Genomic DNA, 23,142 nt, shown 5'->3' with positions numbered 1-23,142 from the left:
TGTGTTCAAAAAGTAGTGATTTTTGTCACTGATAGTTCATGAGAAATAAGTAGGACGAAAATTCAGAACTGTTTTGGTCACTTCCGTTTCAAGCATTCAGATTTGGAAATGCCAGAAATGGGTGGGAGTGAAAATAATACCATTTCTAACTTGAAGTAATGATATCATGAAAAATTTGAAGGTATCGACAATCATTAGAATATTACTTTTGATTGCCCCACCAGACACTCAGCTCTCAGCTGTGACTCCAAGCAGCTGTTTGCATGCACCCCGGTACACTGCTGTAACAGTAGGGCTAAACCAGGCGAGATCAGCCCGGCAGATTGGGTGGATGAGATCTGCAGTGAGATCCGAAGGCAGCAAGGCGGTTCTGCAACACTACATGGAGAGCAAAGGGCATGACAAGGCACAGAAGTTACGATCATCCACTATAATCAGGGATGACCCCAGCTATGACTACTCATACCACAGGGCCTGGACTTCCAAGGTCAAGAGTCGAACTGCCCCAGCAAAACTGCTTTTCCACTTTAAAAACTCTCTTACATAGTTTCCTATCATTGTCAGATACAACAGAGAACCACCATTAATATTGCTCATGCTCTAAGTTGTTCTGTATTTCATTTAAATACGTCATCTGTTACTCAGTCTGTCTTTTTTATAAATATACCTTTTTAACTATTTCAATGAAACTAACTAATTGGGGCAGCCACTTAATTGGGTCAAAATGTATTGGTCCTGATGTGTCCCAATTAACCAGACTCCACTGTATGCTTCATATATATTTCTTGTTGTAATTTACAGTTTATTTTTATTATGTATTGCATTGTACTGCTGCCACAAAACTACATACTTCATGATATATCCAGTGATATTAAACCTGATTCAGATTCTGCTGTGTTATTTGGATGGTGCAAACAGTAACTCACATCTGGACCTTTTTTCCCCACTCCATTATTTTTAATAACCACCTAGATTTGTGCATTAATTTCTTAATAAAAAGTATGAGGTTAATCTCACCCATTTATTGGAAGCTAAATCGTAATTAACTGCATAATTAACATCTATGTGATAACTGTTAATGTCAGAAAATTTCCCTGCTCTGTGATTTAACTGTGCAGTATCTTTTCCTTAAGTGGCAATTGTTCTTGGAGATAAAAATGTTAAAACATTTATTTTCTTAAATATTTTTTCATCCTTTGTCTCTCTTTGGGAAATGGAATACAGTGTTGGAAAATGTATGATAATACATTTTAGTTAAAGGAACCATAGTGCGGACTATTATTTAAATAGGAAGAAAGTTCAAATATGAGGATCTTAGCAGTCCTCATGCAAGACACCAAAGGTTAATTTAAAGGTCGAGTCTGTGGTAAAGGAGGCAAATGCAATGTTGGCATTTATTTCAAGGGGAATAGAATATAAAACAAGGAGATAATGCTGAGCCTTTATACGACACTAGTCAGGCCGCACAGAGTACTGTCAACAGTTTTGGATCCCGTATCTCAGAAAGGATGTGTTGTCAGTGGAGAGAGTCCAGAGGAGGTTCACAAGGATGATTCAGGAATTGACAGGTTAACATACAGAGAGCATTGGTAGCTTTGGGCCAGTACTCAAAGGAATTTAGAAGAATGCAGCGGGGGGGATCTCATTGAAACCTGCTGCACGTTGAAAGGACTAGGTAGGGTGGATGTGGAGAGGATGTTTCCTATGGTGGCGGTATCTAGAACTGGAGAGCACAGTCTCAAAACTGAGAGGCAACCTTTTAGAATAGAGGTAAAGAGGAATTTTTTAAACCAGAGAAGCTTTTATTCTTAACCCTATACCATTTCCAAGCCTTGAACTCTCCAGTTTAAGACTGGTATTAATGGACATCTCAGATGCTCCGTTATCCTCACAATGTTGCTTTTAAGGTTGCAGCTCCTGCAAGTTATACCATAAAATGTACTTGTGCTGAATAAAGTGTGACAAGGCAGGCCTCAATCAGAAATAGATGGTTCATTATGAAACACAATGTTTCATACCTGCAGGTAGTTTCAAATGTTATGAATATGAAGCAACTCTGAGGGGCCGAAGGGTACAAAGTTGCCCCCTCCTTTTTGAGAATCGCAAGATCGCTATTAATTTGGGTCTGGGACCCAGGAAATGAGAGAGAGACATCCAGAATACACGAGGTTTGGAATGTGTCCTGACCTCAGTGAAACGGAACCACTGATTACTGCCATTGTCTCTTGGAGACGGAATTGTGTATTGAGTACTGTACTATTCATTGAAACCCCTCAGGGGACAACCAGAGTGGGCTGGTTGAGGGATTGCATCATCCCAACCTGACTGACATCTGAGACCCTGTGAGTAAGGATAAAAGAGGGGTCTGGGGAACAACCCCTTTAGACACACCAGGAGAAACGCTGGAAATCCAGTGACAGTGTTTATAGCAAAAGCCGGTGGGGGCTCGTGTGCGTCCTCCCTTGCCAGGGTGGTGGGCTCATCACGAAAGAATGGTTTAGCTAAAGGAGAGGCCACAAGTGAACGGCCACACCAACGAGACTCCTGACGGATCGAAATCATAAAAGGAAAGCCAGCAAGTTTTTCTCCAAATCTCTCTCTCTCTCTCTCTTCAACCATTGCAACCCAATGGCTGCAGCCTGCATGAACTGAGTAAACTTTATATTTCCATCGGACAATACATCATCCCCTAGACAATGATAGAGCTTATTTCTTATTGATTATTATTATACCTGCACTTTTAGATTTAGTATTGACGACGTTTATTATCTGTATATTTGCATTGATATTATTTTTGTGTATTTTTACTAATAAATACTGTTAAAAAATAGTATCATCAGACTTCAACGGACATCTCCATCTTTGCTGGTAAGTGACCCAGTTACGGGGTTTGTAAAAACGTGGGGCCTCGTCTCGAGATTTGATACCAAATTGGAGGGCCAGTGAATCGGGCTTTTAAGCCCAAACTTGGATCTGGTTGCACGGGTAACCAGACGGGAAACCAGCAAAGATGGACGTAGACGAATTTATAGAAAACCAGACTCTGGAGGTGCTAGAGGCTGCCACAAAGTCGGACTTGATAAATATTGCGAAAGGACTAAACCTCGCGGAGGGCCATAACTCAGTATTATATTGTGAAGAATGTGTTTTCCGCTGAGGTATTGCAAAATATCCCTGAAGAGGTACCAGCTAGTGGGATGGCTCAGTTAGAGTTGGAGAAATTGAGGTTGGAACATGAAATTAAGTTAAAACAGCTGGAAGCAGCTGAAAAAGAGAAGGAGAGAGCCGAAAAGGAGAGGGAGTATGAGGAGAAGGAGAAACAGAGGCAACAGGAGATGGACCTGGAGAAGTTAAGGCAAGAGTGAAGAGCTCAAGGGTCAGACCGAGAGGAGAGATTTAATGTTAGTAGGGAGTTTTTAGGTTAGTACCTCCGTTTGAGGAAACGGATGTTGATAGTTATTTCTTGCATTTTGAAAAGGTGGCAATGAGTCAGAAGTGGCCCAGAGATCAGTGGGTGGTGTTATTACAAATTGTGTTAAAAGGGAAGGCACAACGGGCATATATAGCATTGTCCATGGAGGAGGAAGAGTCTGAGAATTATGAGAAAGTAAAGGAGGCCATTCTTCGGACCTACGAATTGGTACCTGAGGCCTATAGACAAAAGTTCAGAAATTTAAAAAAAGGGTGGAATCAGACGTATACCGAGTTTGCCTATGAGAAGGGTGTGCTCTTGGATCGTTGGTGTGCAGCAGAAATGGTGGAAGAGGATTTTTAGCATCTCAGGGAGGAGTTAATTCTGATTGAGGAATTTAAAGGTTGAGTTTCGGATGATATGCGGATGTATTTGAACGAGAAGCCGAATAAGTCCATATCCGAATTTGCTAGGTTCACAGATGAATATGCCCTAACCCACAAGACAAAGTTTTCTTCGAATAAGAGTTACCAAAAAGACCGTGGGAATGGTAGAGAAAGCCCGCCGGCTGAGCCAGAGATCCAGCTGGGAGCTGGTGGTAAAAATAAGGAGGAGGAGAGGCAAGATGGCAGGAGGGGTCCTGGCTTGACCTGTTTTAATTGTGGAAAGGTGGGTCATATTGCATCTAAGTGCCTTGCTCCAAGGAAGGAGGTAGGAAAAGGGAAAGCAGCAGTCCCTACAGGATGTATTGTGGTGATCAGTAAATCGACGAGAAAGCCCCAGGTAGACAGAATACGAGAGGGGCCTGAGAAATATATTTCAGAAGGAACCGTTTCTGTGAAAGAGGGAGACACACCAGTTCCAGTGCGGATTTGGAGAGACACTGGAGCTGAGCTGTCATTGATTCGCAGTACGGTACTAGATTTTGGTCCTGAGACTGGAGAGGTAGCTTTGAGAGGCATAGGAAAAGGGACAGAAGCTGCGTCTTTGCATAGGATCATTATAAATTGTGAGCTGGTATCTGGACCAGTTGAAATAGGGGTGCGATCAGAATTCCCGAGAACTGACGTAGATCTCCTTCTGGGTAACGATTTAGCTGGTGGTGACATTTGGTCGGCCATGGAGCTGACGAGCCAGCCTGTAAGTGTTGAGGACCCGCCCCTAGATTCCAAGACCTATCCCGCATGTGCGATCACTCGCAGCATGTCGAGAAAGGCAGCTAAGAAAGAGACCAGTATCGATTTGGCCGAGACGTTTTTACCGACCCTGTACCAAGAGGGGTTAGAGGGTGGTAAAATGGAGAATAGGAAAGTGAAAGAGGGTAAGGGAGAGGAGGTAGACCTGCCCTTAGCCAGGAGGAAATTTATAGAGGCACGGAGTAAAAATGAGAAACAGATAAGGCTGTTAGACGGTCCAGGGTTGGGCATGGATGATCTGTCTGGTTTGACAGAACTGTTTGAAGAAGGTGAAGATTCTAAAGGTGTTCCCGATAATGAAATGAGGGCAGTCCTAGATGAAAAGGATGCCATTACCTTGAAGAAGTCTGCTGGATTGGCAGATGAGATTGTTTCAGCCCGCGGGGTTGAGTTTACTCCGGAAGGGAGTTGCCCAGAGAGTAACTGGGAGGATCAGGGGAACTTAGAACTTGAAATGGGTACGGGTATCGAAAGCCTGGAAGAGGCAGATGTCCCGTTTGAATGTGTTCAAGATGTGAATGCACGTGGTACTGAACCTAGTAACGGAACTCAGAAAAATTTAGAAGTATTTGATTCAGTTGAAAAGGAATGCAGTCCTTGTGGGTCAGATGGACTTGGTTAACCTTGGTACTAGTGGGAAGTGAGAATTCCCAGTAGTTTGTGTTCGAAGGTGTGTTAAAAGTAAGTGAGGAGATAAAAGGTGGTGAGGTGAATATTATTATTGAAGGAAAAGGGAAAAGTGTAGTTCCTAAATTGAATGAAGAAAATTTAAAGTCTGGATTGGTGTCAGAAGCAGTAACCAGGCTGAAGGGACAGTGGCTTGTTAACACGGTGCCTGCAAATCAATTACAGGTTGATTTGGAATGTAAAGGTGCCCCACGCGCTATTGTTATTCAAGAGTGTGCTGTGAAGAGGCAGAATTTGAAATGCTGTTTGGACAAAGAGGGATCGCTTGCAGAGTTTAAACTGAAAACTAATAGCATGAAGGATCCTGAAGATAAAACTAACGACTTGCTTAAAAATAAAGAATTGTGCGGAAATTCAGCAAATGGGCTAAGTTTGGAAAACATTGTTGATAAAATAACTCCTATGAAAGAAGCATGCAAAAGCCTATTCCACACTGGTGCGCAAGCTAACCACGTGGGAGTTAACTGGAAAAGGGGCGAGGGTTGACGGGATGCCATTTTAAATAACAGGATCTGGTTTTAAGGGATTTCGACAAAGCATGTAACTAATAAAGACAACCCCATGGAAGATTGACTGTTAAGTTTGGAAGTAAAATAAAGATTAGTATTTGCATGAACTTTTGTAACATACATGTAAGCTAAGATCACAACTCTTTAGTTTTTGTTTGCTGAAGAAAAGGAATACAAATAGGTGGTTATTAAATTAGAGTCTGATGCTACAAGAATTTATTAAGGTACAAAATGTTAAGATATTAAAGGAAGTGACAATGTAATCGCTAACTGTTTAGATACTGAATTGAATGTATAACTGTATTACTCTGTAGTGAAAAAATAACTCTTTTGTATTGTGTTAGATTCTGAAATCCTGTAAGACTCTGTAGTAATTAATTTTTATCTGCGGCAAAAATCTTAGAAGGAAGGGGATGTTATGAATGTGATGCAACTCTGAGGGGCCGAAGGGTACAATGTCGCCCCCTCCTTTTTGAGAATCGCAAGATCGCTATTAATTTGGGTCTGGGACCCAGGAAATGAGAGAGAGACATCCAGAATACACAAGGTTTGGAATGTGTCCTGACCTCAGTGAAACGGAACCACTGATCACGGCCATTGTCTCTTGGAGACGGAATTGTGTATTGAGTACTGTACTATTCATTGAAACCCCTCAGGGGACGACCAGAGTGGTCTGGTTGAGGGATTGCATCATCCCAACCTGACTGACATCTGAGACCCCGTGAGTAAGGATAAAAGAGGGGTCTGGGGAACAACCCCTTTAGACGCACCAGGAGAAACGCTGGAAATGCAGTGACAGCATTTTATAGCAAAAGCCGGTGGGGGCTCGTGTGCGTCCTCCCTTGCCAGGGTGGCAAGCTCACCATGGAAGAACGGTTTAGCTAAAGGAGAGGCCACAAGTGAAAGGCTACAACAACGAGACTCCTGACAGATCGAAATCATAAAAGGAAAGCCGGCAAGTTTTTCTCCAAATCTCTCTCTCTCTCTCTCTCTTCAACCATTGCAACATAGCGGTCCCCAATGGCTGCAGCCTGCATGAACTGAGTGAACTTTATATTTCCATCGGACAATACATTATCCCCTAGACAATGATAGAGCTTATTTCTTATTGATTATTAATCTACCTGCACGTTTAGATTTAGTATTGATGATGTATATTATGTATATTTGCATTGATATTATTTTTGTGTATTTTTACTAATAAATACTGTTTAAAAATAGTATCATCAGACTTCAACGGACGTCTCCATCTTTGCTGGTAAATGACCCAGTTACGGGGTTCGTAACACAAAAAAATTACTTCTGGAATATGGATGCGCATCCTGAACAGAGACAGTTAGGATTGAGGACCTATGTAATTATTTTGAAGAGATTGTTGAGAAAGGCGAAGGAGAACAAGCTATGCTAGAATTAAATGGACATCCAGTTTCAAGGGTAGAAGTATGACGCTGAATAAGCACTTTGAGGGTGAACAGCAGGCCAGAAAAAAACCTTTATGTTGGTGGGCTAATAACCCCTGCAGACAGATATTCGGAGAAACCGAGGCAGGATGAATGAAGCCATGAAGAGATTGAAAGCTGTTAACATGGAGGCACAAGAGACGACAGATGCTGTAATCTACAATAGCAAACAATACGCCAGAGAAATTCAGCAATCAAGTTTCAAGTTCAATTTTATTGTCACAAGCACAGATGCCCACCGCAAAACTCTCAGAAAGTTAGCTATTTGCTGCAGCAGCACAGTATATTACAAGTGTGACAAACACAAGTTAACATAGACTGAAATTAACATAAATTATACATGACGTACATGACAAAATAAACGACTATAAACATAATGACAATAGTGCAAGTTGAGAGAAAAATTAAAGGAATATAGCCTGAGGTAGTGTTAGGAAATATAGTCAACATTTGAGTCAAGACCCTTTATCAAAGCAGTCAAGGTGAAGGGTCAGGACCTGAAACAACAGTTGCCCATTTTTCTCCACAGATGCTGTCTGACCTGCTGAGTTCCTTCAGCATCTTGTTTGTTGAAAATGTTAATTTGTCGCAGCAAATGAAGCTAGAAACTGGAAAACTTATTAACTTGAAATATTATTTGTTTCTCTCTCCACAGCTGCTCTCTGATCTGCAGTATTTCCAGAACTTATTATTTTTAATTCAAATTTCTGGTATCCACAGCACTTTTCTGGGAGAAAATTTAGGCTGTGGAATATTAAGGCATGGCAGTCAACTTTAATAACATTTAAGAACTAACACTTAAATGGACAAAGCATAGGTTACTAAGATGGAGATGGAGGAAATGAAAAACAGAACAGATAAGCAGAGAATATTAAGAGCTACTTAAGGTTCCACATCCAGTAGGTCAAAGAATAATTATTGGTTCTGGCCTGGATTATTATAACATGTACTCTGTGGTGTTAATTTAAGTGACTTCCTAACAGAGCTACACAGTTGTTCTCCATTTGATGGGTTGTGTAGGGAAATACTTCAGGAGCCCTCCTTGTCAGCATGGCATGTTAAACTGATCAGCTCACTTTTTATTGGCTTGGAAGCACTAAGCCGCTCTTTAGAGGAATGTGTGAAAACTGGCGCAGTAAATATTCCACAGAGAACAATGGTCAGCCAAGCAGAGCACCGTATATGACATTTTAAGAGTAGCAGACACGGCAAGAAAGAACATTAAACAATCCACGACAGGAAGAAGTATTTACATACATGCCAGCCTAATACACGGGCAAGGAATGTATAAATGTGACTTACTTATCCACCATCGACTTTTGTTTGAGAATGTGGTGTACTTCCGCTGATGTCTGAGGCCCCTGAAGCTTCTGACCATTCAGCATCTCCTGTTCTAGCTGTTCAATAGTCTGAGAAGCAAATAATTACAGGACTTTTCTTTTACTTTTCTGAATGTCATAACCGAACAGTTTTTACACAACTAATGAATATAAATCAACACACATTATACAATCAAATTATAAATGATGTTACTGGGTGGTTCTACAGTCTCTTTATATTCCCTGTGGGTAGATGTGTTTAATAAAAACAATATACTGTAAACACAAATGCTGGTGGTAGCGTAATGAAAAAATGCTGACGCAACATGCTGGTGAATGCATTTCTTGCTTTGATGAATGTCATTATACGAGGGGTGATTGATAAGTTCGTAGCCTAAAGCAGGAGTCAATTTTAGAAAACCTAGCTCATTTATTTTTCAACATAGTCCCCTCCTACATGTACACACTTAGTCCAGCGGTCATGGAGCACACGGATCCCTTCTTTGTAGAAGTGGTCCACGGTGGGGTGATTGATATGTTCGTGGCCTAAGGTAGAAGATGAGTTACTAACTTCAAACTTTCTGCATTATCACTCAGAGTTGAACTGCCTGTGCATGTAACGAGAGTGTCTTGGACCTCCAGGTGGTCCACAGCTGGGGTGATTAATAAGTTCGTGGCCTAGGGTAGAAGAAGATAAGTTATACAGCTCTCTTTATATGCATGTGTAGTTCAACTCTCAGTGGAAATGCAGAAAGTTTGAAGTTAATAACTCACACGAACTTATCAATCACCCATGCTGTCAACCATTTCTGGAGATTTAAGACGCCGACTTCTACAAGGAAGAGATCCATATGCTCCATGACTGCTGGACTAAGTGTATAAATGTAGGAAAAATAAATGTACTAGGTTTTCTAAATTAACTCCTTCTACCTTAGGCCACAAACTTAGCAATCACTCCTCGTAATTCAATGTAACAAAACTGGAAATGCTTAAAAACAAGTTACATGAATTTTCTTTCAAAAGCCTCTCCTCCTGAAGCATCAGTTTTTGCTTGGCTCTCCTTACAATCGGGGATAGACACCACAGGCAAATCCAACTAATTGTGCACAGAGCACTGAAGTAACCAGAGAGACCATTTTCCCTTCCATTGATCAACGATTCCAGTGGAAATCACTAAGTTACGGACTGGGAATCAAGCTTTCTTACACGTCTGCTATTAGTGAGTTGCAGACACAGCTCAGCACATCATGGAAATCAGCCTCTCCTCCACTTGTCAGAATCACGATCAAGTTTAATATCACCGGCATATGTCGTGAAATTTGTTGACTTCACGGCAGCAGTACAATACAATGCATAATAATAAGTAAGCAGTGTAAAAATAAAAGAGTACTGAAAAGTGTTCATTGGTCTGATATCCATTCGGAAATCAGATGGCAGAGAGGAAGAAGCTGTTCCTGAATCATTCAGGCTTCTGTACCTCTTTCCTGATGAGGACAAGGCATGACCTGGGTGATGGGGGTCCTCAATGATGGATGCTGCCTTTTTGAGGCATCATTCCTCGAAGATGTCCTGGATACTACGGAGGCTGGTGCCCATGATGGAGCTGACTGAGTTTACAACTCTCCGCAGTTTATTTCAATCCTGTGCAGTGGCTACCCCCACCCCCACCACATACCAGCCAGCTAGAATGTTCTCCACGGTAGATCTGTAGACATTTGTGAGTGTCTTTGGTGACATACCAAGTCTCCTCAAACTCCTAATGAAATATAGTCACTGTTGTGCTTTCTTTGCAGCTGTATCAATATGTTGGGACCAGGTTAGGTCCTCAGAGATGGTGATGCCCAGGAACTTGAAATTGCTCACTCTTTCCATTTCTGATCCCTGTATGAGGACTGGTGTGTGTTTCCCTCATCTTCCCCTTCCTGAAGTCCACAATCAGCTCTTTGGTCTTACTGACGTTGACTGCAAGGTTGTTGCTTTGACACCACTCAACTAGCTGATCTACCCCACTCCTGTATGGCCTCGCGTCACCATCTGAAATTCTGCCAACAGCAGTTGTATCGTCAGCGAATTTATGGATGATGCTTGAGCTGTGCCTAGTTACATAGTCATGGGTGTAGAAAGAGCAGAGCAGTGGGCTAAGCACACACCCTAAGGTGCACCAGTGTTGATCATCAGTGAGATGGAGATGTTATTTCCAATGCGCACGGATTGTGGTCTTCCGGTTAGGAAGTTGAAGATTTATTTGCAGAGGGCGGTACAGAGGCCCAGGACATTTTCTCTTCTCCCCCCTCAGAAAGGGAAGAAGATACAAAAAATTAAAGCACATACCACCAGGCTCTAGGACAGCATCTATCCTCCTGTTATAACACCATTGAACAATTCCCTCCTATGTTAATAAGGACTCTTGATCTCACTGTGCACCTTGTTATCATCTTGCACCTCATTGTCTACCTGCACTTTCCCAGTTGCTATAACACTTTGTCCTGTACTTTGTTATTGTTTTACCTTGAACTACTCAATGCATTCTCAACATAAAGTGATTGGTATGATAAAGTTTTTCATTATTATCTCAGTACATGTGACAATAATAAACCAATTTACCAAATATTTTCTTTCCCAGGTAATAGCCAACAAAATCCTTCTGTACCTTTCCAGTCTTTACAAAAGCTTCTGCAATTTTACGGTTTCGCCCTCCATAGCACGTTGTTATAACATCTGCAATTCCACAGCTCTCCAGAAAAGTCGCAACAGACACGGTTCCTTTGCAAAAGAGTTTGGCAAACGCAATCATCTCCATCAAACCCAGACGAATTACAGCAGCCTTAGTGTTATCTCCACAGAGTAGCCCATCACAGAAACCAGCACCAACTGCAACAATGTTCTGTCAAAGAATAATAGTTTCAGTTTATACAGATGCGCTTTCATCATTCAAAGTAATAATCAGGTTTTTAAAAAGTTCCATTATTAAGGTGGATATGCACATTGAATGGCTTAAAGACAAGCAATGTCAACTCAATACAACTTAAAACTGTTTTCAGGAACACATATTCATTGAATGACAGCTAATACACTAAATTTTAAGTGGATTGTCAGATAAAGTGATTACGGATGGGCAACAAAAACCGACCGTGCCTTTTCAGCTATCCAACTCTCACTGTTTCTTCAGCATATTGGAGAGTAGTTCAACTTCTGATAAGAATGGCACAAGGGAAGGAACATGAGCCTAGGACTATAATACCCAGCTTAGTGCTTCACTTATGGCCTTGACAAGCCTCAGTCAGAAAATTGGCCTCCTGTCGTATTTCACTGTCTGGTAGACTGGGCTTAGCACTGGCAGAACACAGGACAGACACAAGCCACAGTACATCATGGAATCAAAGAATATCTCTGCCTCACACATCTGACAGACTTCTCCCCATTGTGAGAAATGCCTTTAAAAAATTGCTGCTTTGCTTGCTCACAATCTTCATCGTGGACAAGTCACATTCAATCCATCTGCATCCACCAAGAGCAATTCAGTTACATAATCCGCTAGGAATATAATTTATACGGCTAAGCATCCTTGCACCTAAAAGGCTGGAATGTCTGAAAAATCATATCTAGTGAGCTCCTAAACATCAGTAGTGTGGTAAAGATTACACTTGTATGTGGCACTCAAGTGTATCTGACAGTTTGGGATTTACTTACCTCCAATGAAGGTTTTCCTCTTCATTGAAAAGAATGTAAATCACTCAACTCGTAACAGATCTAATGAGGCACAGTTTCAGCAAGTGAGCTTCCAGGTGGAAGCTCTAGGAGTCATAGAGTACTACAGCACAGAAACAGGCCCTCCTGACTATCTTGTCCATGATACACAGTTATTCACCCTAGTAGTTCCATTCACCTGTGCCCGGACCATTGTCATTTCCTAGTGGCAGCAAGACCAAAACATAATTGGGCATCACAGAGGTAAAAAAAAAATAAAAGCAGGATTCTTGTTCTTTTTAAAACTCCTGCAATACGCTTTCTTACCTTTAATGCTCCACACAGTTCTACCGTATCTGCATCTTCCACCACTGTTATCCGAAAACTGGGTGTCTGTAAGAGCTCCTTGAATAGATAACCATTTCCTACATTTTTGCTGCCTATTAGGAAAAAATATCTGTTATTTTGTTCTTCTAAACAATTGACATTATGTTCTACTTCCTTTCTTGAACAACAAAAGCAAATGCTGCAAATACTGGGTATTTAATCACTTGACAGATCCCTCTTGCAATAAAAATATCAGTGATTCATTTTATTTTCTCAAAGGAGTCTATCACCTTACTCTGCTGACCTGCTGCACAAAGGCAGCATACCGTGATTTGGACAATTGGCCAGCTTTATACTCAAAGCTTTCACGAATGCCACTAAACTTGGCAAATATAGCCAATGCTATTTAACCCATATTTCATAGAATCAATTGCGTTATTTCTTACGTTAAAATTCCAGTGGCTTATTCTCCAAAGTTTAATCAATTGAAAATGTTAAAACTGAGATCAGTATATTTTTATTATGAAAGTTAAGGGATATGGATCAAATTCTGGTAAAAAAAAAGATTTAACCATGATCTATTTGGATAACTAAACAGGCTCAAAGATTTAATGATTTCTAAGTTCCCAACAAATTAGCATACATAGGCATCCGTTAGTCTCATGAGACCATGGAAGGTTAGAAGGTTTCCAGGGCGCAGGCCTGGGCAGGGTTGTATGGGAGACCAGCAGTTGCCCAAGCTGCAAGCCTTCCCCTCTCCACGCCACCAATGTTGTCCAAGGGAAGGGCACTAGGACCCAAGTGACTTGGCACCGGCATCATCGCAGAGCAATGTGTTGTTAAGTGTCTTGCTCAAGGACACAACACGCTACCTCAGCTGAGGCTCGAACCAGTGACCTTCAGATCACTAGACCGATGCCTTATCCACTAGGCCATGCACCAACAAATTAAAGAAGCTTTTCAAAACAGTCCAGGAAAGAGCCAAAAATATAAAATCACTAAATTGCAGTCAAGAAATTGTCCCATCTTGAAATCATTCTGGATGTTGGAATTATATGATTTTTTCCCATTTCCTATGAAGTCACTGAGTCCTGTTTGAAATAGGTTTAATTGGCTTCAGACATTTATCATGCATGAGTTTTGACTAAAACACCAGTAACATTTTCTTGTATAAATTCATCACAGTGCAACATTCTCATTTATTTTATCTTTACAGATTTGCTTTTTCTATCAAGTATCAAGGTCTATGGCACAGAGCCGGAGTCCCATTACAATCTGAACTTTCTGATCAGCTCAAACAAGGAGTCAAGGTCATGCCTTCTACTCTGTGCTTCACTTGTCTGGTCATCCGGTCACTCGCATTTTACACCTGGGTTCTGCTGGTGCTTTTTAGTTCAAGTGTCTGAGAGGTTATTACCTTTCACAGTTTCAGGTGTTAGTTGGGCATCATTCTACTGTTCTACCTGCTAGGTACAGAGTAACTATCACTGGGAGAAAATTTTAACTATTATATGTAAAATAATGAATCTAGAAAACCCTTCAAACAACATTCCCAATTGGCGTAAACCCACACAATGTTGGACAGGTCAAGCAGCACACATTGGAGTCCAACATTTTGTTTTTATTGCTAATGTTCTGAAACTACTATTTAAAAAAAAAATTCCTAAAAGATGAATTACTATACAATAGAATAACATGTGACAAGCCCTTAAGTGGAATATTACTACAGTGTAGAACAGTTCACACTATTTACTAACAAGAGGGCTAATGCAATTTGCCACAGCACATAGTAAAATTAACAGGAATTTGTTATGAAATCAGCAAACTTAAAGCACACTTGTTGAAAAAGTAAACAAAATTACCTATTGTAGTTTCACAGAACTTATCTGCTGCAACCTCATTGGCTATATTGGCACCCATTAATACACTGACATCAATTTTCATTTTTTCCCTGATTATATCAGAAATTAATTTTAATCCTTCAGGTCCTTCATCAATTCCCTGAAATGAAGAAATTTAAATAAATTAGTAAATATGATCAGCAAATCCAAAATGAGAAAATTTTGCAATAGCTTTGCTGTTTGTTTAATTACAAAGTAGGGTCATAGTTTGCAGCAAAGTTAGTTACTGGCCATTTTACTTTAAGTCAGCGAATTTAAAAAAAATAATATACCTGGATTCTAATAGTTATAATATAATCTGCTTGCATGACATACAGTACAGATTTTGCATCACACTTTTTCGAAATACATTGAAGTACAGTAAGTGTTCACATGCAAGATTTAAAGTATTAATTATTATACACTAGTTTATTAGCTGCTTTATAATCCTCGAGAGTTAAAAATTACTTTGTAACTCCATCACTATAGCAGTACATTAATCTATTACCTATTCAGCATGCTGGTTTAGTTCAGGGGGAACAGAGTCCAAGAGAATAGATAGTGACTTAGAAAATAAAGTTTTGAAAGAAAGATAAGGATCTTTAAAGATTAGCTTTTTTTGTCACATTCACATCAAAACATACAATGAAATGTGTAGTTTGCATCAACTCTAATCAGCAAGGATTGTGCTGGGCCGCCCATAATTGTTGCCACACTTCCAGCGTCAACATAGCATGCCCACAACTCACTAACCCTAAGTGCAGGTCTTTGCAATGTGGGAGAAAACCAGAGTACCCAGAAGAAACACATGTGGTCATGGGGAGAAAGTGAAACTCCTTATAGACAGCAACGGGAATTGAACCTCGATGACCGATAGTTGTAAAGCAATACGTTAACCACTGTGCTACTGTACTGACCCCTGGGGAATTTTACCTCAAAACTCCAGGTAACACTGGGTGTCTACAATATTCTGTCAGCAGAGAATGGCTATATGTTTGCATATCGAATTTTTATGCTTTTTTTGTGATGTGGGGCGTGGAACTAAACTAAAAGTGGATGAGGAAGGGGATAACAATGGCTAAAGGGCCTCTGTGGTCTTGTATATGTTGCTTCTACCACACAGAAGTATACTGTACTACCTTTCCAATTATCCAGCTATATACTTTAAGACTTTGCCTGCTTCTTTTCCAATTCAGATACTCAAAAACATTTATTCCATCTTGAGTAATGAACTTTAAGAGCTCAGATTTGTTGGAAGTCTGGAGGAGAATTAGTCAGGAGTTAAATCAGCTCAAGAATGAAGTAAATCATTTAAATGAAGTAAATCATTTTGGGTTTATAGAAACCACTGGCTGAATGAATCTCCCTCCCAACTTTCAAGTAGAACTGGTGTGACAACCAGGTGAGTGAAGGAATCTTTTGTAGTATTAAAATACCTTTATAAGACTAATGCCAAGAGCATTTTTTGGCACTTGATCAGCAATGTCATCACATAATTTGCGGATAAATTGGTGGGGCACAACAAAAACTAGCAAATTTGCATCACGTACAGCAGCCTTCAAGTCTGGAACAGCAACCTATGATAAAATGACACAACATTTAGAAAGTAATCAAACAGAAAGATGGAGCGCATTTACAATATTTATACATACACAACATTAAATCCATCAAGACATGTTCATTGCACCCTATCAACAAATGCTCAACTATCGTAGAAATAGCAGACCCGTTATACTCATGGATTCTGCAAATGGGAATGCACGTGCAAGGATCAGGTTTGTTGGCAGTACCACACACAGTCCCCTGGGTAATACAAGCAAAAGAAGCTTGGACAGTTTAGTTTCACATTCGACTTCCTGTTTAACACTGGTTCAACAAGTGAAGGCACATGTTGAAGAATGTATATGCCAGTGAGTTGAAGGGAATAACATAATGGTGCCAGAGTTGTTAGTGAACAGATATAGATAATCTGCTCTAACATTTACCTGTTAATAACATATTACTTTTTATGACAACATTAAAATAACAATACTGGATCATCTTTCTCCAACATCTGAGATACAGTTCACCTGCGGCTCACCAGCTCTCTGCCAGCAGTACTTCATCAAGTAGTTCTCTGCTCTGGCACAATTCAGTGATCAGGTCTGAGGAGCTGCAGTTTGGTTCGTGTGGTACCGACCCTGACCTTTGGAAAATTTCACTGAGCCCAGCTTAAGCTATAGCTGAAATCAGCCTCAATCCTGACTGCACTGGGATGCAAACAAAATAGGAGTGGTTTTGGCTGCAGTGCTCTCCTGGGCCTAATGATCACAGAAGAATGAGATGCTGCAGCTTAATAAGCAAGTCACTCTTTCAAAAGAAATTGAGTGGTGCGATTTTGAAAATATTATTTTCAGAAACATAATTTGGGATTAGAAGTCTGAGTTGACGGTGTTGAGACACTGAATTTAATTATAATGCTTAAGTTTCTTCTGCACCAAAGGTCACACTGACCTTTACAGTACAAGAGTGAATAGACTACAAAAATTTTTAATTGGTTGTAAAGTGTCTTGAAAGATGATAATGTTGGTCATGAAAGGTAATGTATTAATGCAAGTATTTTTAAAATAAATCACACACCCTAAAAACTCAGTTTAATGGAATATAACTCATAACCTCTCACAAAGTGGTTTTAATTTCATGACAATGTTCACACAATTCAAATTTTAAAGAAATTAAACTTGCAATTATTCAAAAGGAAATGCAAGAAATCTCAAATCTAATAGATTATGGAATAATAAATCAGCTTGATACATTAAAAAACAACATCTATGAGGGTCTGTATGGAGCAGAGAATCTCAATAGCAATTGTTGGTACAGAATGTAGCAAATCTGTTTCACACAGCATTAAATGTCATGGAGCACATCACCTGTTCACCTCCAATTTGATTATTGCTATATGCAGATGAGAATAATAAATACAAACACATTGAAGAAATAAAAACAGAAATTACTGGAGAAATAAAATTTGGCTCATCTTCAGAACACCTGGGAATAAAAGTGTTATTCATTTCCATAGACACTGCCTGAAAGGCTGAGTTCCTCCAACATTTTGTGTGTGCTGATCTCTGCATTTCCAGAATCTCTTGTTTTTAAGAAAAGTTTTCAATTTTCATGTGAACAAGCTTTCAAGGAGAGTAAGAACAGAAATGCTGGAAGATATTTGGGCAATCGAACAAAGAATTTGTAAAATGTAAAATTTGTGGAAAGAAAAACAAAGTTAACAAAGGTTAACAAAGTTAACAAAACAAAGGTTGAAGATCCTTCCCAGTTCTGAAGGGCCTGAAATGTTAACTATGTTTTTCATTCTACCACACTTTACCATTTACCATATGATATTTTACTGGATAACTGCTGCCTGACTGCCAACTTGTTCCATCATTTCTGTTCTTATTCCAGATTTCCATCAGGTATAGCTTCTTGATTTTCAAGCTCTCATCAGAATGTGAAATAATTAAAGATATATTGGGCTTGAAATACCATCATGCAGTGCATGTGATTAGATTCTGATTGGTTGATCTTCCTGTTTTGACTTGACATTCTCAGTTGTTTGCTGCATTCCCCATGCACCCGCCCCCCTCCCCCATCCTTTTTATAAGCAGAAATGAGTGTGCAAAGCCACAACTTACTAGATCATGCAGCATTCCGGGTGACATGCCCAGTAAAATACATTTTAAATATCTGATCACTGTGGTCTCCCAACAAACTCGTATGCACTAGTTCAATACGTGAAAGCGCTATGAGAGTCTAAGGCCAAGGAGTTAGTCAGTTCTTGAACCAATTGGTAAAACACAAATCACCAGAGGTTAACAACACTATGATCACTTGGCATGTGATTTTAGATTGTTCTAATGGCATTCTTTCTCGCATTTAATCTAGATATTGTTATTGTGCTTATATAATCCTATATGGAATGTTGCTGCAAGTAGGCTATTTTTTATTGCACCAATGCATATCAATTCTTGTGCATATGGAAGTAAACTCGACTTTGAAAAGAGTCAGATGTGCAAAAGAGATGCAGCCTCACGATGTCTGGCGCATACAAACAAGGAATTGTGACTGGATTGCTGATGACTGTTTGGCCCATTGAGTCTATGCCAGCTCATCATGGACTCCCCACTTTCTCCCCCAGCACCTTGCTCAATAATTTCCTTGATAAATGGCAAAGAAAAACTGCAGATGCTAGGAATCTGAAATAGAGACATAAAATGCTGCAAATATTTAGCAGGGTCAGCCAGAATTTGTAGAAAAAGCAGAATTAACATTTCAGCTCACAATCCTTTCTCTGATAAAATGCCTTCAACCTGAAATGTTAGGTCTTTTTCTCTCCACAGATGCTGTCTGATCTGCTGAGCCTTCTGAGCATTTCCTGTTTACACTTTCAGAGAGAGTGATGTGTAAAGAAAATAGAATGGAATGTCCGTGATAGGAGACAGAACAAAATATAATTATTTTAGAAGGTGACAGAAAGATTAGAGAACACAGAGACAAATTGAAGCAGAGATACATGGACATTTGTAAAGAGGGAGCGGGAATTAATAAGAAAGGCTAGTTGTCGGAAATCATTTAATTCAATATCAAGTTTCAACAGGTTCAATATACAGTTGCCAGGCAGAAGAGGAGGTGTTTTGGATGCCAGGGGTCAAGTGTGAGTAGAAGTGTGAGTATTAGCGGGAACTCTGTACTTTACAGGATGCTGGCTGAGATTGTATGTGAAGTAATGTGCACAGATTTTATCTCCATATTTCAAGACAGATATACTGTATTTGCATTGGGGCTGTGTAGGGAAGTTTTACTCCTGAGGTAAAATGAAGAGAGACTTAGCAGATTGAGCCCATGCTCATTAGAGGTTAGAAATGTGGTCTAATTGAAACAGAAGATTCTGAGGGACAGACATGGTGGATGTTCAAAGGATGTTTCTCCCTGTGGGAACTATCTCAAAGTTAGGGGCATTTCGGAGCAATGAATGTGAGGAGGAATTTAATCTCTCAGTTGGCTGTTTCTCTTTGGAATTTTCTGCTCCAAAGAGCTGTGGATGAAGACCCAATAAACATACTCAGGCAAGGGATCAGGAGGGGGGAGGAGTGTAAGGAGAGAGTGGTAAAATAGTGCAGAGGTCAAAATAGAGTTAGTCATGAATGGTGTAGCAGCTTAGCAGTTGAGTGGCCAACTCTTGCTCCTGCTCCATTTTGTATGTGTTTTTTTTTATATTTAATTCAGAACGAGAATGGGAGTGAGGATACGAGCTAAAGTGACTAGTAAGTAGCAGCTCAGGGTGGACTGAATGCAGATATTCTGCAAAGGCATCGTGCATTCTGCACTTGCTCTTCCCAGTACAGAAAGTATACCAAACTGAATGAAATGCAAGTAAGCTGATGAGGGGTTTTGGCTCGAAATGTTGACAGATTATTCCCTTCCATAGATGGTGCCTGACCCTATTGAGTTCTTCCATCATTTTGTGTGTTGCTTAAAATGTGTAGATTCTCTTAATTTTCCTCAGTTCTGATTAAATATATGGCCCATTGCCTGATCTGGGTTATGCATACCGGGATCCTGTTTGGAAACATTTGGAATCTGAGCAGACAGCAAGTCAACAGGCCCTCTGGACCAACGAGTCCCTGATGACTATGAAGCACCCCTTCAGTGATGTTAAAAATTTAGCATAAATACTGGAACAACAGTAAATTTCTATATCTATGTATTAGCAAGATTAAATTAAAAACAAATTCATCAGTGACATACTCGCTGACTTTTACCTTACCACATTTTCAGGCAGTTTATATCCAGGCAGATATTTAACATTCTCGTGTTCTTGGTTTATAATTTCAGTTAATTTCCTGTTATTAATCAGCTCTTCAAAGACCCACATATTGACTGTTCTAGCAAATTTCGGGATTTTCTGGACATTTTTTCCAATTATCTTCGCAATTGCAGAGCCCCTGTGAAAACATGGAAAGTAATGTAAGAGGGAGAAACACAAAGTGTCTTTCAGCTGCATTATCAACCTCCTCTATGCAATTTTGAGAGAACTATTTGTTCAATACAGAGATTATGTAAAGTGACAAAAAACATACAAGAGGTAGGCAAGTGTAGTGATGAGAAAACAGTAATGTAAATGCAATCTCTGAATTTAACTGATCCTTTTTCCTTTGCAATTCACAAAAGTTCTTCATCCCCCTTCACATCAGTGCAGTAAAGCTTTACATGGCAGCATTGGGCCATACAGATCAGAAACATTCCAGGTTTAGTGTGGCATTGATATGTTCAGTGGAGATCTACAATTGGCCTTGGTTTCCAAAACTGCTTGGAGTGCAGGGGGAGGGAAACAGAACTAGCTCAAGTTCTCTTACTGCTATTAAGTGAGTGGACACTGGGCGAGAAGGAGCTGACTGTGATGGTGCTCACAGTCAAATGGTCGGGCAATACTCACTGTCCAGTCTCGCATGTAGAATGGCCACTTGGGCAAGGTATTGAAGCGGTGGTGCCACAGGTAGAACTGTAGAGTAGAATGATTCATTTCCTTCAAGAGAAATGGGATAAAGGGAGAAAACCAAAAGGAAAAGTGGAGAAGGGGAAAAAGAAAGTCATGGAACAGTTAAGATTACAGAATATTTTAATTAAATCTAGTAGGAACATAGAAACCAAGATAATTTCCTCTATTTCCACACTACTACTGCACATAATCCATTGCTTTTAAAAACCTTCGCCTGTAAGACAAGCAGTGCAGGACAAAGATATTTGGATAAATAAGAAGATGATAACATGACATTTTGTAGAATGGTGAAAATGCTATAAAGACCAAACCCCACATCATTTTTCTACCATGAACAGGCAATTTCTACGTCAAGATACTTAATGTCAACTATAAATCGTACAGCTTTTAAAATCAAATGATGCCTCAGACACTTCTAGAAAAGACAAGTGCAATTTCCCTCATAACTTCCATTCCTAACACTCATTTAACCCACCAGCGTTTGGAAATTGCAGCACTCCACTTACAACAGTCCCATATTGTCATCAACCCCAGCAAAGAAAGTACCACGGCAAACTGACCCAAACCTGGCAAAGGTTGACTGTATCATGACTCTACCAATGAAGATCCACTACCCAAACAGTCACTGACTTCAATTCCTCCGTTCTTCCAGCATTCCTGAGTACAGTTTTACATTCTCAGAGATACCCGCAAGCCAGACAGTCCTAGTAGGCCTCCACATCTTGACCCTTTTCAAGTCCAGTTTCTTCCTACACACATTATGCCAACTTTGATGTCCTCTGCCACTTTAACAGATTTTAGTTTCTTTGTCTCAGCAAACTGATTTTCATCATGGATATCCAACCCCCATGGACCTCCATGCCACACCAGGATGGCTTCAGCACTTCAAACAGAGGCCCAACCAATCACCAACTTCCGTACCTGTAAGAGCTTGTTCTCACACTGAACAGCTTCTTTAAGTCCACTCATCTGCTCTAACTCAGGCAGGTACCCAAACTACTCACATAGTTCAAATTATGCCTGCATCTTTGTGCAACAGTCCTTGTTTAAGGCCTACTCAGGTTCCTTTGTCACTTCAAGGGACCAATGTCCCTTTGTGTAGGTTGGGAGAGTTTACTGGCAAAGGGATAGGTCAGATGCTGAAGCAGGTGATGTAAGGGCAGATGCAATGTGTAGAGAGACAGCGAGGAAGGACAGGCAGTGGATGGGTTGGAATGTGTCTGCTTTACTGTGAGAAGGCTCAGGAACAAGGGTAAAAACTTAAGAGCATGGATCAGTACATGCAACCATGACATTGTGGCCATTACAGAGACCTTGCTGTCACAAAGGCTGAAATAACTGCTGTATGTTCCAAGGTTTAGAAGTTTCAAAAGCAATGGTGGGGGAGGTGGCAAGTAAAAGAGGTGGGGGAGTGGCATTGTTAGTCAGGGACAGTATCACAGCTGCAGAATGTAAGGACTGTCATGGAGGGGTCAGTACTGAGTCAGTGTGGGTGAATCAGAATCAGGAAGGGAACAATCACTCTACTAGGAGGATACTATAGATAACCCAAAAGCAACAGGGGCACTGAGGAGCAGGTCAGGAGGCAGATTTCTGAAAAGTGTCATGGGTGTCTTCAACCTCTCTAATGTTGATTGGCACCTCTTTAGATCAACAGTTTTGATGGGGCAGGGATAGTTAGGTGTCTCCAGAAGGATCCCTGACACAATATGCAGACACACTGACTAGAGGAGCGGCCATACTAGCCTTAGGTACTAGGCCAGGGGTCAGCAACCTTTACCACTGAAAGAGCCACTTGGACCCGTTTCCCACAGAAAAGAAAACACTGGGAGCCGCAAAACCCGTTTGACATTTAAAATGAAATAACACTGCATACAACGTTTTTTTTGCCTTTATGCTATGTATAAACAAACTATAATGTGTTGCATTTATGAAATTGATGAACTCCTGCAGAGAAAACGAAATTACATTTCTGCATGCAACAAAAACATTTTGAACTCCGAAAAAAAGACGTTGGGTTGAAAGTTACTTTTAAGTAAAATATTCAATGTCTATTTGAGTCCTTCTTGTATTTATGAAAAACGCCGAACTTAAATTTTCCGCCAGCAGCAAACCAAAAATAACGTCAGCCAG

The 23,142-nt window shown here is 40.3% G+C and overlaps 2 protein-coding genes across 4 annotated transcripts in view; one reads left to right on the top strand and one right to left on the bottom strand.

Annotated features, from left to right (window-relative positions):
- Positions 1-6,926, top strand: part of LOC132395534 (uncharacterized) — a 32,595-nt gene extending 25,669 nt beyond the window's left edge. For both annotated transcript variants that reach the window (XM_059972298.1, XM_059972299.1), the window contains exon 2: positions 225-6,926. In XM_059972298.1, the coding sequence (XP_059828281.1) occupies positions 3,833-5,230 (1,398 nt within the window). In that variant the 5' untranslated portion in view covers positions 225-3,832 and the 3' untranslated portion in view covers positions 5,231-6,926. The remainder of the gene's footprint in view (positions 1-224) is intronic.
- The window catches only part of LOC132395535 (glycerol-3-phosphate dehydrogenase 1-like protein), a 52,977-nt gene that overhangs the window by 8,877 nt on the left and 20,958 nt on the right, over positions 1-23,142 (bottom strand). The window contains exons 2-8 of one of the 2 annotated variants that reach the window (XM_059972301.1): positions 20,947-21,036; positions 20,278-20,455; positions 15,914-16,054; positions 14,460-14,598; positions 12,598-12,710; positions 11,234-11,467; positions 8,567-8,673 (exon numbers count right to left, since the gene is read on the bottom strand). In XM_059972301.1, coding sequence (XP_059828284.1) covers positions 8,567-8,673; positions 11,234-11,467; positions 12,598-12,710; positions 14,460-14,598; positions 15,914-16,054; positions 20,278-20,385 — 842 coding nt within the window. In that variant the 5' untranslated portion in view covers positions 20,386-20,455; positions 20,947-21,036. The remainder of the gene's footprint in view (positions 1-8,566; positions 8,674-11,233; positions 11,468-12,597; positions 12,711-14,459; positions 14,599-15,913; positions 16,055-20,277; positions 20,456-20,946; positions 21,037-23,142) is intronic. The other variant, XM_059972300.1, reaches the window with a different exon arrangement.

Source organism: Hypanus sabinus, chromosome 6 (assembly GCF_030144855.1).
Source record: "Hypanus sabinus isolate sHypSab1 chromosome 6, sHypSab1.hap1, whole genome shotgun sequence".
Classification (NCBI taxonomy): Eukaryota; Metazoa; Chordata; class Chondrichthyes; order Myliobatiformes; family Dasyatidae; genus Hypanus; species Hypanus sabinus.
Note: the sequence above shows the minus strand (reverse complement) of the source record. Positions and strands in the feature narration are given on the sequence as shown.